Source organism: Phocoena phocoena, chromosome X (genome assembly GCF_963924675.1).
Source record: "Phocoena phocoena chromosome X, mPhoPho1.1, whole genome shotgun sequence".
NCBI lineage: Eukaryota > Metazoa > Chordata > Mammalia > Artiodactyla > Phocoenidae > Phocoena > Phocoena phocoena.
The window spans coordinates 95,098,187-95,114,207 of NC_089240.1; the positions used below are offsets into that span (position 1 = coordinate 95,098,187).

General features: G+C 40.2%; 1 protein-coding gene across 1 annotated transcript; it reads left to right on the top strand.

Annotated features, from left to right (window-relative positions):
* Positions 1 to 13,443: 13,443 nt before the first annotated feature.
* Positions 13,444 to 15,685, top strand: RTL4 (retrotransposon Gag like 4). The gene is made up of 3 exons (XM_065900247.1): positions 13,444 to 13,454; positions 14,100 to 14,276; positions 15,067 to 15,685. Exons 1-3 carry the CDS (start codon positions 13,444 to 13,446, stop codon positions 15,683 to 15,685), a joined length of 807 nt encoding a protein of 268 aa, XP_065756319.1.
* Positions 15,686 to 16,021: the final 336 nt, after the last annotated feature.

Here is a 16,021-nt window from a genome sequence, read left to right on the forward strand (position 1 = left end):
AGCCATATACAACAAACGTACAGCTAACATCGTTCTCAATGGTGAAAATCTAAAAGTATTTCCCCTAAGATCAGGAAAAAGACAAGGATGTCCAATCTTGCCACTTTTATTCAACATAGTTTTGGAAGTCCTAGCCATGGCAATCAGAGAAGAAATAAAAGGAATCCAAATTGGAAAAGAAAAAGTAAAACTGTCACTCTTTGCAGATTACATGATACTATACATAGAAAATCCTAAAGATGCTACCAGAAAACTACTAGAACTCATCAAAGAATTTGGTAAAGTTGCAGGATACAAAAGTAATACACAGAAATCTGTTGCATTTCTATACACTAACAACTAAAGATCAGAAAGAGGAATTAAAGAAACAATCTCATTTACCATCACATCAAAAAGAATAAAATACCTAGGAATAAACCTACCTAAGGTGGCAGAAGACCTGTGCTCAGAAAACTATAAGATTCTGATGAAAGACATCAAAGACGACACACACAGATGGAGATATATACTGTATTCTTGGATTGGAAGAATGAATATTGTCAAAATAACTATACTACCCAAAGCAATCTACAGACTTCCCAGAATTAGAACAAAAAATTTTACAATTTGTATGGAAACACAAAGACCACAAATAGCCAAAGGAATCTTGAGAAAGAAAAATGGGGCTGGAGGAATCAGGCCCCCTGGCTTCAGACTATACTACAAGGCTATAGTCATCAAAAGAGTATGGTGCTGGCCCCCAAACAGAAATATAGACCAATGGAACAGGATAGAAAGTCCAGAGATAAACCCATGCACCTATGGTCATCTAATCTATAACAAAGGAGGCAAGAATATACAATGGAAAAAATACAGTCTCTTCAATAAGTGGTGCTGGGAAAACTGGACAGCTACCTATAAAAGAATGAAACTAGAACACTCCATAACACCATACCGAAAAATAAACTCAAAATGGATTAAAGACCTAAATGTAAGGTCGGATAATATAAAACTCTTAAAGGAAAACATAGGCAGAATACTCTCTGACATAAATTGCAGCAATATCTTTTTGGATCCACCTCCTAGAGTAATGAAAATAAAAACAAAAATAACAAATGGGACCTAATTAAACTTAAAAGATTTGCACAGCAAAGGAAACCATAAACAAAACAAAAAGACAACCCACAGAATGGGAGAAAATATTTACAAACAATGAGATTGACAAGGGATTAGTCTCCAAAATATATAAACAGAGGGTGTGGAGAAAAGATAACCCTCTTGCACTGTTGGTGGGAATGTAAACTGGTACAGCTACTATGGGGAACAGTATGGAGGTTCCTTACAAAACTAAAAATGGAGCTACCATATGATCCAGCAATCCCACTCCTGGACATATATCCAGAGAAAACCATAACTGGAAAAAATACATGCACCCCAATGTTCATTGCAGCACTATTTACAATAGCCAAGACATGGAAGCAACCTAAATGTCCATTGACAGAGGAATGGATAAAGAAGCTGTGGTACATATATACAATGCACTATTACTCAGCTATAAAAAAGAATGAAATAATGACATTTGTAGCAACATGGATGGACTTAGAGACTGTCATACTAAGAGAAATAAGTCAGAGAAAGACAAATATTATATGATATGGCTTATTTGTGAAATCTAAAATAAATGGTACAAATTAACTTTACAAAACAGAAATAGAGTCACAGATATAGAAAACAAATTTATAGTTACCAAAGGGAAAGGGGGGGGATAAATTACGAGATTGGGATTAACATATCCACACTACTGTAGGTAAAATAGATAACTAATAAGGACCTACTGTATAGCACATGGAACTCTACTCAATATTCTATAATAACCTATATAGGAAAACAATCTAAAAAAGAATGGATACATGTATATGTATAACTGATTCTCTTTGCTGTACCCCTGAAACTAACAACATGGTAAATCAACTATATGCCAATAAAACTTTTAAAAATAAATAAAATAATGAATTCAGGGTGGGGTCATGTCCATATAGAGCCCAGAACCAGGAAAGTAAGCCTATCAGCTTTCTCCGGTTCCTCATAGCTCCATCTCCTTATAGGCTTCACTAGTAGGCCTCAACTCACACTGGTTCTTGAGCCAATACTGGTAGAGTCATGGGGGCTTTAAGCTGATTAAACTCCCACCTACACCATCAAATCAAAGGTAGGGAGTATGGGGATCTGAATGGCTGATTTTCAGCATTCCTTTATCCTCTGCAATGATGGCCAAACTTGACTGAGTTAATCAAAACTATGGTTTCTGCCACTATTGATTTTTGGGCTTTCAGTCCTTTCTCTGGGGCTTGGGGTTGGATGTGATAAAGAGTTAAGAGCTCCTCTCCTTTCTTCTAGAATCACTGAGAGTCAATCATTTCCCTCTCTGGGTCTCAATATTCCTGGAATAACCTAGAACAGGGGACTTCATGTTTCATGGTGATGCTGCCCATATCCTGGAGACTTATCTCATGACTTTGAAAAAAATCTGCCAATACACTTGTAAACAATATTTTCATATGAGAATGATTAAAAACCACCTGGATAGAAAAAAAATGGAAGGAAGAGGAAAGCAAGTGTCCTCTATACATCTGCCACTATCTATGACAAATACACTTGAGGCCACCTAGCCCAGTGCACTGCCTCCACTATAAGTCAACTCAAATCCATTTCCTGGCTGTTGCTTTAGCCATCTCTGAGTATACTGATTCCATGTTTTGTTCACTCATGTATACAAGTTCATCTCCAGATCTAATGAACATTTCCTTGATACAGTTTCATTCTATTTCTTTCTTGATTTATTTTTTATGAAGACAGAGATCATTGGGAACATTTTACTCTGGCACTGCTCTTCAGGGTCTCCCTACAGACTGAATAACTGAGGCCTGCTGGCAGGTCACAACCAGTTTCCTTTATGACACATTCTTACAGAAGACAGGAAGACTTGACAGTCTGACAGACACTTAAAATGTGAAGATGAATAAAAGATACATCACTCCTGATGGATATATATATAAAAAAAGCTGTCAGTCGATGTAAGCAGTATTCTAAAAACATACAGTACCATATCAGTGCTAGAGGGTGCTGGATACAAAAAAGAGTTGGCAGATGGACAATTTTTGATAGTCAGGTCTATGTGGATGTGAAAACCAAGCTGAGAAGGAGTTTGTTAGTCCTCATTTGTTACCCTGCTTTGAAAATCACATTTGGAAGCTTTGCTTTCTTTCTCTTTGACTTCCTTCAAGAGCTACATTATCAGCCAGTAGGTAGACTGGATGATGATCTAGATGCTATGTTTAATGTGAGTGGTGTCAGGCAGGAAATTCTAGCCAAAACATCTTACTCACTGGCTGTTGCTTTGCCTGAAATTCTACCATTAGAGATTCTTATTTGGGAATATACTACAACTCAGACGCTCTGGAAAAGGGAAATCTTTAGCTTACTCTAGTGAAGATTGATTTCCAGCCATTTGTGGTACCAGGGCATTAAGGATTGGGGGTTAACTGGAAGTCAGGTGAAAGGGCAGAGAACAGAAAGGAAGAATCAGAAGTCACAGAATTTCGATATTATCTACTTCACATTGTCACAGAAATATCTGAGTATATTCATCCTAACCTTTATCTGGTACATGAATCTGCTTCAGAACATCCCCATGAGGTGTTCATCCAATTGCTACTTAAATGCTTTTAGTGATAGGGAGCACCTTTCTTATTGACGTTCACTCTATTATAAGGCAGTTCTAAACTCTAGAAAGTTCTATGTTATAGGAATTCCAAATCTGTCTCCTTGCATCTTCCATACTGTTGATGTTTGTTCTTCATAGAATTAGATTGCCTCCCTCCCTGGATAGGTACAGGCAGCTTTACTGATTCCCTACCCTCAGGCAAAAAATGAAGTCTCTCCTCCCATTTCTTACCACATACCTCAAAGGACATGGGGATAGGATGATAGTGAGCAGCCAATAGGGGAATGATCTAATGGCTCAAGGCCCTTCAGGAGCTTCTGTAAAACTCCATACAAATAAAATGTAAAAGACTGACAATGCCAAGTGTTGGCAAGAATGTATGACTGGAACACTCATGTACTGTTGGTGAGAATGAAAAATAGTATAGCCATTTTGGGAAAGAGTTTTCAGTATCTTGTAAAGTTAAACAGTCTTACCATATGACCTACGCCTAGGTATTTAACCCAAGAGAAATGAAAATATATTTGTACACAAATGCTCATAGTAGCTTTACATGTAATGACCCCAAACTGGAAACAACCTAAATGTCCATCAATAAGGTAAACAAGATGTGTTATATCCATACAATAGAATATTTTTGGCAATAAAAAGGAATGAGGTACTGATACATGCCACAACATGGATGAACCCCAAAAACATGCTAAGTGAAGAAAGCCAATCACAAAAGACGACATACTGTATGATTACATTTATATGAAATGTCTAGAAAGGGCAAATCTATAGAAAGTAGATTCATGATTACCTGGGGCCAGGGATGGGGAAACTGACTGCAAAGGAATATGACAGAATTTTGAAGTAATGGACATATTTTATATCTCAAATGTGGTGGTGGTTTTATATATATGTATATACATATATATATATACACACACACATATATATTTGTCAAAACTCATTAACTCTACATACTAAACTGATGAATTTTTTTATATGTAAATTATATCCCCAATATACTTTGAGATTTTTTAAAAGTCAGGCAGAGGCCAGCTTTCTGCAGAATCATGTTACTGCTGGTACCTTTGCATCCCCAGTTATCCTTTGGGAACTCCAAGTGCCAATGGCGGCAGCATCCTCAATGCAGAGGTCACCAAGAACACAGATACACAAGTAGGTGGAAAGAGCTGTCTTATTGGAAATATGATCCAATGAGAAAAGATGGAGAAGTAGACATGACCTTACTGAAATCTGGGGCTCAAGACAGAAGGGCTTTGCAAAGAGGGCATTTTGAGTCTATAATAAGCAAAGGCCATAAATAAAATGAGGTTGCTGCTGCAACTTGAGATGCTAGAGAATCCCACTCCTTCTCATGTGGTCTTTTCCCATCCCCCAGAATCTGCCCCACTGCTGAAGCTTGTGGCCCGATTATGCTTGGGGCATGACACGTGAGAGGTAAATAATTCCTCTGTCTTCACTTAAGGGTGGTTGAAAATACCATATCTTTAAACAACTCTTGTCTGGATTATTTTGTACTCATTTTCTTTCCAAATCTGATAGATAAATTTTTTGACCAAGGGCCTGGGCATATCTGAAACTCTTCTAAGAAGAGAGTAGCCACGAACTAAATGACCCATTTGTCCTAGCATAGTACATTCTCAAGGGTCTTCAAGGTTTCTCACTGCTCTGGCTAAGTTCACCATAAGTCTAGGGCTGGGACATCCGCCTCCTGAGCATTAGTCTTACTGCCACAAGTCTTTATCTATATTTCTATCTGGTTAACTCAGGCATTTGTAATGCAAAAACATGCTGATATGCTCTGGAACAGGGCTGAGTTTTTCACTCACTTCAGGGAATAATAATAGAAGAGTTATATTGGGAAGGGGAAACAGTAAGACCACTTTGCTACTATCTAGTTTTAACTATTATATGTCTGTCATGGGCAGATATTATAAATTCAACAAAGAATTACTGAGCACCTCTATGTGTAGGGAAGTATGCTAGGACTTAGGGATATAGAAATGAAATTGGATGATGCCTGTCTTGATTAGCTCATAATCTAATAGGAAAAATGAGCATATAATAATTTATTACAAGTGATATGAGTGTTTCAAAGGAGAAACACTAAGACATGTTATATGCTAAGTGAATTAATTAGCTTAAGCCACTTGCTTCACATCAAGAATCACCTTCCTCCAAATTCCCAGATAGACACTGGAGCAGGTGACAAGGACATTTGGTAGGTAACCTTCCAGTGTCTACAGAAAATATGCTATCAGTGGCTTCTATCATTGCTGTCTGCTGGATGCCAGGAACTTTACATATAGTATCTCAACTCATCACAGCTACTTTGCAATACAGATTTTACAGATGTGAAAACTAAGGTTCAGAGAGGTAACTTGCCCAAGGTCTCAGAGCTTTGGCTTAACTCAGATTGGGATTTTAATCTAAATTCTTTCTAACTCCCAAACCCATGATTCTTCCACTGTTTCAAACTACTTTCAGGATGTAGTGTTTTTAGGAGCAAGAGTTGAGGATGCTAGTCCCAGATCTAATACTAAATAGTTGTATGTCCTTAGACAATTCTTTCTTTATCTGTTGGTGGGAGTGTTGAAGACACGCCTTGCCTACTTCATATTTTATCAAAATGATAAATGAGACAGTAGGAGAAGACTTAGATCACATAAAATGCTCTGCGTATGGGTGGGATGTTACCAATTACTGAATAACATTAAAAGGTTGCTTCTTCACCATACTCTATAATCACCGCATCGCTTGTTCACTCATAGTCAAGGCTGGGAGAGGAAAGAAAGGCTAACTGGAAAGGGTTTGGGATTGGAACATAGCAGAGAGAGTCATAACGTGACCTGAATAATTTTCCATTTCTTCAGCCTTAAATTCTTCACCTCTAAAGTTGGAACATTAATCTGTGGCTTTAGGAGACTTTTTTTTTTAACATCTTTATTAGAGTATAATTGCTTTACAATGGTGTGTTAGTTTCTGCTTTATAACAAAGTGAATCAGCTATACATATACATATATCCCAATATCCCCTCCCTCTTGCGTCTCCCTCCCTCCCACCCTCCCTATCCCACCCCTCTAGGTGGTCACAAAGCAATGAGCCAATCTCCCTGTGCTATGCGGCTGCTTCCCATGAGCTATCTATTTTACGTTTGGTAGTGTACATATGTCCATGCCACTCTCTCACTTCGTCCCAGCTTACCCTTCCCCATCGCCGTGTCTTCAAGTCCATTCTCTACATCTGCGTCTTTATTCCTGTCCTGCCCCTAGGTTCTTCAGAACCATTTTTTGTTTTTCAGAACCATTTTTTTTTGATTCCGTATATATGTGTTAGCATACGATATTTGTTTTTCTCTTTCTGACTTATTTCACTCTGTATGACAGACTCCAGGTCCATCCACCTCACTACAAATAACTCAATTTCGTTTCTTTTTATGGCTGAGTAATATTCCATTGTATATATGTGCCACCTCTTCTTTATCCATTCATCTGTCGATGGACACTTATGTTGCTTCCATGTCTTGGCTCTTGTAAGTAGATCTGCAATGAACATTGCGGTACACGACTCTTTGAATTGTGGTTTTCTCAGGGTATATGCCCAGTAGTGGGATCGCTGGGTCGTATGGTAGTTCTGTTTTTAGTTTCTTAAGGAACCTCCATATTGTTCTCCATAGTGGCTGTATCAATTTACATTCCCACCAACAGTGCAAGAGAGTAGCCTTTTCTCCACACTCTCTCCAGCATTTATTGTTTGTAGATTTTTTGACGATGGCCATTCTGACTGCTGTGAGGTGATACCTCATTGTAGTTTTGATTTGCATTTCTCTAATGATTAGTGATGTTGAGCATTCTTTCATGTGTTTGTTGGCAATCTGTATATCTTCTTTGGAGAAATGTCTATTAGGCCCATTTTTGGATTCGGTTGGTTTTTTTTTTGATATTGAGCTGCATGAGCTGCTTGTAAATTTTGGAGATTAATCCTTTGTCAGTGGCTTCATTTGCAAATATTTTCTAGGAGACTTCTGATAATTGAAAAACTTCTGATAAATGAAAAACATGATATGGACTAAGTTGTTTATATTAAGTTTTCTCCACCTTGAGCAGGGCCGCAGGTTGCCTGCATACCTATACAGGGGCATGGCAAAGCAAAAAAAAAAAAAGTTTAAATCTAAGTGGGCTAGGCTCTGTCAGCTCATCAGTTGCAAGTGGTGTTCATCACTAAGTGAATTGCACTTAATGAATTAAAGATGAAAGAGGCAGCAGGGAGCACAAATGCAGGAGAAGACCTTTCACTTCAAATTTAAAGGGCTCATTTTATGACTATTTAAGATCTGCAGATCAGAATTTTTCCATTCTTCCTCTAATTGTTTACTTGAAACAGCATATACTGTTTGAAATGACGGGGGCATTGGGAATGGACAGAGGAACAAAGATAAATCCTGAAATTGGTAAACAAAGTCTGCTGTAGCTTAGTCAGAGTCTCCTCTAGGAACAGGAGCTCTGAGGTAGGTGGGCAAGGTGGGTAAGGTTCAGGTTAGCTGTAGATCTGAGGATCAGATTCTAGATTGCATACAACTAGTTGTCAGTTTCATCACCTGTATTTTACTCCTCACCAAGTAGTAATGCTAACTCTGCTTGCATTCTTCCAATGATATGGAACTCATAAATTACTTCATGGAGACAATCATCCCATCTCCACCTCTACCCTCCCAAACGTCTTCAGATAGTGCCTTACTTGTCTCTGAGAACAAGTATTCCACACAGGAGTCCTTCAGAGACAGTTACACATGTATCAAGTTTCCCCTTTGACCCTTGACTTTACTTAAAATCTCAGTGCCTTGGTTTTCTGACCTGAAAAATGACAAAACTGTGGTCAAGATTGAATGAGGTAATGAATATTAAACTTATTTTTAAGATACTTAAATTTCTGTACACATAGACAGTGAAACTCAATGGGGATAAGAACCTAATCATTCCTTTCTGGTTGTTCTTTTAATATTTTCACATATTGATTAGATGGGTATGGTGATAGCTCAACCCAGATTTATTGAGATGGTCCCAATTTAGAATGTTATCTCACTGTTCTTATAAAACATGACAAGGTGCACATTCAGTTATGTAAAGCACTCTCCCAGACTGCTTCCTTGAACCTAGAAGTAGTGAAGAAGTCTTTGTCAGACATGATCATATGTTTTGCCTTGCCAAAAAATAAAAATCATTGAATTTATGGGGCTTAAGGAAGAAAGGAAGATAGTGGATAGAAAGCCAAAAACTGGTGATACCAATGCCTGCTGGGCTTTCCCTCAAGCTCAGACCACTTCTACAGAGATCCCATCCCCCTGCTTGCTTACTCAGCTTCCTCCCATTTTGATCAGATTTTCACGACTGGATTCCAGGTCTTATTTTTCTTGTCACAATTTTAACCTCAGGCTTCTACTGGTAGGGATTCTTTTGCTTGTCCTTCCCCTAGCCCTTTATCATCTTAGTGTGTCCATCAACACAGATTTACATAAGGCCCATGGAACCAGCCCTGTGCAAGGTATTGTGGGAGTTTAAAAGAAAGAGGCTTCCTCCAGGAGGGAACATAAAATCATGTGTCCTTCCACACAGTTCAGGGAGCGGAGAAGTTAGTAAGGGTCTGAGTAGTCAGAGGAGGCTGCATCGAGGAGGCTGAACTTAAGCTGAACATAGGAAGAAGAGGGCTTTTAGGTGAGGGGAGAAAGAGATTAAAAGCAGGAGTGGGCATGATTACATGTTCTGAAGTGCAGGTAGGGGCTTGGCTTCCTTATATGTAAAATGCAAATAATCATACCTACTTCATAAGACTACCGTGAGGATCATACAGTCTACAAGAGAGGTAACAAATGCACGTTCAGCATGTTGCAGTTATCCCTCCAGACCCCATGGCAGACACTGACAATCCTTCACAACATTCTACCAGTGAGGCCAGTTACAGGTCCAGAATCCTCTTACACACAGCTCCAGGCAGCCAGTACCAATCAGAGTACGTAAGCTGGCATGAATTAGGTACTCAAGAAATCACAAGTGTTATTACCAAAGACCTACAAAGATGTTGGATACAACTGAAGGAAAACAGGACTTTTCTTTCCTATTCTTACCAAATACAAATGAAAATCTCTGCATTTACAGTGTGTCAGAGGCCTGCCATGTCTTCAGCGCTTGCAGGTCTGAAATGAGACTTCGACCCAATCCTGCTGCAAAGGTTATCTGCCATATGTTATAACATCTCTTATGAGCTGTAAGTAGCAGCACACTCGATCTTCAGGAGTTGACAAACCTCCAAAACATGGCTACTTTCCCCGAAGTCTTCATTTCACCACCCATATAACGTTGGTACCCCTCAATTGAAATCAAATTGGCAAGTACAGCAAAGAAGCAATAGAGTCTATCTTTGGGGTTTTTCCTTGACTCCATATAATACTCTGTGTTCAACCCTAGTGCTATGATGTCCACCTAATGGCAGATCACCTTGCCTTCCATCCAGTGTCCAGATCCTTGCCTTCCTAGAAAAACTCTCCCATTCCTTCTAGGCATTTTTCTTTATTGGATTGAGAGAGAAGAACAGTGTAAATGGGTCATGTATTGCTGGGATGATGTTATCGGTCATGATTCTGGCTGGTGACTGAGCAGAATCATTCAGACATGTGCTGTGGTTGCCAGCAGAGACAGCAGGCAAAGGAGAGAAGGTAGGTGAAGGAGGAGACTGGGAAACATGACCTTAGGAGGAATGTTAAATAGACCCAAGGAGCAGGAAGGTTGATATGGCTCCTTAATAGAGTTGTGCACATTCGAAAGGAAGACCGGGAAACTGACAGGGAATACTTGTAGATAGTGTTCACGACATGTTGAACTTCATAAGCAGCTAGGCCATGGGTCCAGCTGAGCCAGAAGGAAGGTTGACGCTTAACGGAAGGTATGAGGTCTGAGTCATAGCAATAGGCATTTTGATCCCAGCTGGGCTGCTCTGTCTATGATACGGGGATAAGAGAACGATTTTTCTACCTCATTCACAGGCAGAGCAGAGCAGAATAGTACATAACTCCCAGCAGGAACTACAGAGTCCTGAGAGCAGGGTCAACTCAATTGCTACTCTCTCTCTTGTCTCTGAGCCAGCTACATCTCACACGCCTGAGCCAGGTCTGCACTAGCCCACTGTTTAGAGGTGACCATGCAGCCTCAAGCAGAGTCTAGGAAGGAAGCAATCTACATATCACACGCTTCAGGGGCCACGTTTGGAGTCAAATATTTTCTACTTTCAAAAATGTAGATAGTGCCGAAGCAGAAAGGGCCTTTTGAGATTACCCAGCCTACAGTTTTTTGAAAGTGTTGCTGGGGAAATTTCTGCATCAGCATCACTGACAGAGCTTGATTAAAATGCAAATTATCTGGCCTCATCCCAGACCCACTGAATCACACTGTTCAGGGGTGAGGCCCCAAAATCTGTATGTTAAAATTCCAGGGGATTCTGAAGTATCCTGAAATTTGAGAACCTCTGACAAATACAGGAGTTTTGTGTGGGCAGTCACCCAATATTCCCAAGGTAAAATCTGAAGACTTCTTAACACAGAATAATTTGGGGTGCCTATAAAAAAAATTCATATTCCTAGGTCTCCTGTTAACCTTCCTGAATCAGAATTTCTTATCTTAATAAACTTCAAGAAACCCAATCCCGTCATTATACAGATATAGAAACTGACCCAGAGAGAGGAAGTGACTTGCCCAAGGTTGTCAGTATAGATAGTGGCAGAGCTGGGGTCACACCCAAGTCTTCAGACAAGTTCAAACAGTATGCCCCTGTGGTCACCTTATCAGGGTTACTTATCTATCAGTTTAGCTCCTATGACCACAGCATTCCTTAGAAGATCTGGAGAACAAGAGTAAGAATGCAACTGCTTTGGGTAGTTGCATGACCCTAGTTCAATCTTCTCCAATGAGTTATGTAGAACAGCTTGAAAATAAAGCAGTGTAAGGTCACAAAGCTCCCTTACAGGCAGCAGGATACTACAGGCCCTTCTCCAAATGGGGTCTTAGGGGACTCCAGAGTGAAGTAGTTTTATATCTGGGGAAACTCTTAACTATGGCTTTGGTTCAAACGGAACACAAACATCAAAGTGACCTGCAATAGTTTACTAAACCTATTTCTGTGTTGTTTTTGTAGTTGAAGCACATACTGATTAAGGAAAAGCTTAAGCATATGCAGTTTTCTATCAGACCTGGTCCAAGCTCACTAGTCTGATCCCTCAAGCCTGTGCATTTGAGTTACGAGCTCTGTCTCTACTTTGTCTCCGAAAGACTGTGGTCTGGAACTCCTCCAAGACTGTCGGCTCTTCCCCCAGGATCTGCTGGAACAATCCAATAGAAGGCCATTGACCTCTAAAAGGAGAGCAATTTCCAAAATGATAAGGCAAGGTAGATTTTCTTTGAGGGATTAAGCAACTGCCATTGACAACAGTGCCATTGTATGATTTGCATTTGGGCTAATGCTTATAATTTTAGCAAGTGTTTCACCAGTGCTACATAATTAGAAAAATTAAATGATCTGCCACTTTGAATACATAATTCTGTAAAGAAACCGGAGACCTCTACAGATATTCTGGAACTTCTGAGGGTGGAGTCAAAGGGCAGAAAGCAGGGACAGAGAAGGAAAAGTTATAATTGCACCCCAGAAAAAAGAGTTTGGTAGAGGTCCACAAACCCTTAGCTTCAATTCTGAAATCAAAAAGCTCTGTACAACAGAAGCTTTTTTTTTTTTTTTAAATTTGGTGCCAAAACTTATTTGGCAGAAAAACCTGACCTGAGCTGACATGAACTTAGTCTTTATCTCTTTTAGTATGAATATTCAGACATTTTTTTTCCTGCAGAAATGTTAATGGCTTAATTATGGGATGTTTTCCCAGACATTACTGGGAGTGTTATGTAATAAACAGTACATACTCTATGTTACTTTTCTAAAATCTGAAAATAATTTAAATTCTAAAACACAGACTGTGGACCTAGAATAATGATAGCTAACATTTATGGAGCATCTGCCATCTGCATGAAGCTGTGCTAATCTCTTTTCATCTCATTTAATCTTCATGACACCAAGAGGCACGTATTAATATCATCTCCATTTTAAAGTTTGGAACTGATTCTCACAGAGGTTAAGTAACTTGTCCAGAGTCACACAACTTTTGGCCAAGCCAGGGTTTGGACCCAGGTCAGTCTGACTCTAGAGCCTACATGCTGAACTCTTGCTCTCTGCTACCTGGGAGAGATGAGCAGTTGTTAAGAACAGTGTGGGCAACTTGTGGCTTTATATGGAGGTGGAATAGGCTACCACCTATTCTACCTCATTTGAGGGTCAGCCTCCTACCCCCAAATATGTCTCCTCCCCATCCCTACTTCTCTGAGATGCTACTGATATGGCTTTATTGCATGATATTTGTATGGATGGCTTTTCTCACAAGGAGCACCATCATCAGAAATCTGCCAGCCAACCTGTACAGGTTCCTGGCATCCACTCCAGACTTACTGAATCAGAATTGCTAGAGATTGGGACCAAGTGGATTTTTGTACACATTAAAGTTTGAGGAAACAAAAATGAATACCCTGAGAAAGGCCAATCATTAACACTCAATAATTAATTAACATATTAGCTATCAGTTGACACCTAGCTGGGTTGACAGGAATAAACTCATGGATGGGCACCTGTAAAGTGAAAGATGTCCGAAAGGTAAATAGTAGACTAGATGGGTGAGGTATGGAAAGGAAGAATGAAAGGAGGTATGACAGTATCTTTCTACTTCGGCGTTATGCACTGAGGGTGGAGCCTCACCACTGGCATTGTTCAGCTGCGCTGGAACAATCTTGGGAGCAAATCTCTCATTTTTTGTTGCTACTCAGAGCACCTATCCATTGTCTCATTGATACTCACAGCAACCCTTTGAGGTAGACCAGATAGTCATCCTCATGAGATAAAAAGAAATTGAGAAGCAAATGAGTTCTTCAAATCATCCAACTGATAGTGTTTGGGCAAGTCTCTGGCCCCCCATCGTACACTATTTCATTCTTCCAATAATTTCTTCCATAGGTTTCGAGAGGAGGTGCCATCAAATGAAACCTAGGGAATCAAATCTTGCTTTCAGTGATACATATTTTTTGTTTTTGCCCACTGATGGCCGATTTAAATACATTTAAATACTACACAAGGAAAGGACAGTGAGAGGAATTACATAGCAGAATAGTTCAACCAACATACAATATGTTTGGGGTTTGTTTTAAACTTTTACTGGTTGCTATATTCTTGTTATCAATGCAGGGAAGACTGCTGAATATTTTGATCTTTATAATTTAAGAATATTCTGTTCTTCTTTGCTAGGTTCTCAATCTCACCTCTTCATCTTGCCTGTGATGTCTTAATCATGTCCATGGCAACCAAATGTGACCTCAGACACAGACTAGAAAGCCAGAAAAAATGGATTAACTACCACCACAGCAATCGGATCCTCACAGCACTGCAGGCTATGATTGGAGCACTGAGGGTCAAGTCCAACCAGTGAGTATTCCAATTCTGGCTAAGTGCTCTGTAGAGCAACACTTCTCAAACTTCAATGCACATTCGAATCACCTGGAGAATCTTGTTAAAATGGAACACTGATTCAGTAGGTCTGGGGTGGGACCTTAGAGTCAGCATTTCCAACAACCTCCCTGGTGATGCCAAAACTGCTGATTCCCTGATCGTTTGGAGTAGCAAAGGGCAAGAACTACATTTGAAGTCCTGGAGGAAGTGCTGTTTTGGACAGCAGTTCTGATGAACAGGCCGGCTCTGATATTAACTAGTTGTATGACCTCGGGCAAACATTTTTACTTCTCTAGGTCTCTGTTTTCTCATCTGTGAAATTACAAATTTGGCCTGGATGATTTCTACGATCACTTTGGATTGTAAAACTCTTTGATTCTCTGATAAAGAAAGATACTTTAGAATCAAAGGCTTAGTCTGAGGGCAAATTGCCTCCATATTACCAAGAAGGGGAGTGGGGAGAGAAATCTACTGTAACTTTTGTATTTATCTTCTTAATTCCAAATCTTCTATGTGTCCTAAGGTAATTTATTTCTTCTGAATGTGCAGAACATTGGCATTCTCCATGAAGAAGAGGCAACACTGAGTAGTGGACAACAGTTTTTGGCATTTCTCAGCTCTCAGCCTACCCTTGTGACTTCTTCATAGTTAACAGATTTGGCTACTTGCTCATGACACCGTCTGTCTGATCACAGAGCGAAACCACTGTCTGCTCATTGGTATCCAATATTGGTACTCAATTCTGCTTAGTCTCACTTGATTCCAGAAGATACAGTAGAGAATCACACAGAATCACCACCTACCAGAGTGCTCTGTTGAAGCAATATGAGAACTTTGTTCTTGAGTTACAGCAGTCATTTGGTGAGCCCACAAAACAGGAAATGAACCCCTTGATGAATGCTAAGGTTGACAAAAGGGACAACTTCTCTCAGAAGGATGCCACTACTTTCCAGCTCCTTGCTCAAAATCTGAGATATAATGAAACCAATCAGAGTGATCACTTCCAAGAGGAACTAGCTGACTCCATTCAGGCTGAAGTAAGTGGCACAGATCTGACGGACAATCTCCCAGACCTTATCACTCAGTGTATTCAGTTGGATAAGAAACGTAGTGACAGGCCAGAGCTCCTGCAGCCAGAGGCCCAGATCCCAGTGTTGGCTTCCCTGATCCGCCACCAAGCCCTCTCCAACCCCACAGGCCCACCACCCAAGGAAGACCCTATACAGCTTCGAGGAAGCCAGCTGCCTCTCACGCCAGCCAAACGAGCCCGCCAGCAAGAAACTCAGTCATGCCTCTACTGCAGCCAGGCTGGTCACTTCACAAGAGATTGCCTTGCCAAACGTTCTCGAGCCCCAGCAAGGATAAATAACCCGGCTCACCAGTAAGAGGAGCCCAGGCAGGTCACACTGTAAACTTATACCCCTCTCACCTCCGGCCTCATTGATTTATATCCTGCATTCACATTTAAAATGCAGATGGGGAACTGGGATACCACTTTACGGTCATGAACTCCTAGGCTTCTGAGAATTTAAACAGCCAGATCTTGTTCATTTGGTGACCCATCACCAAACTTGATAAAGCAATGATGAAAACAATTCCCAGGCACTTTATACAGTTGGGACTAATTTCCCAAGTGTACTGAAAGCCTGCAGGAAAAACTCTGCCCAGTCTGACCCAGTGGAAACCACCCTGGAAATACATTGGGAACTCCATCCCCACCG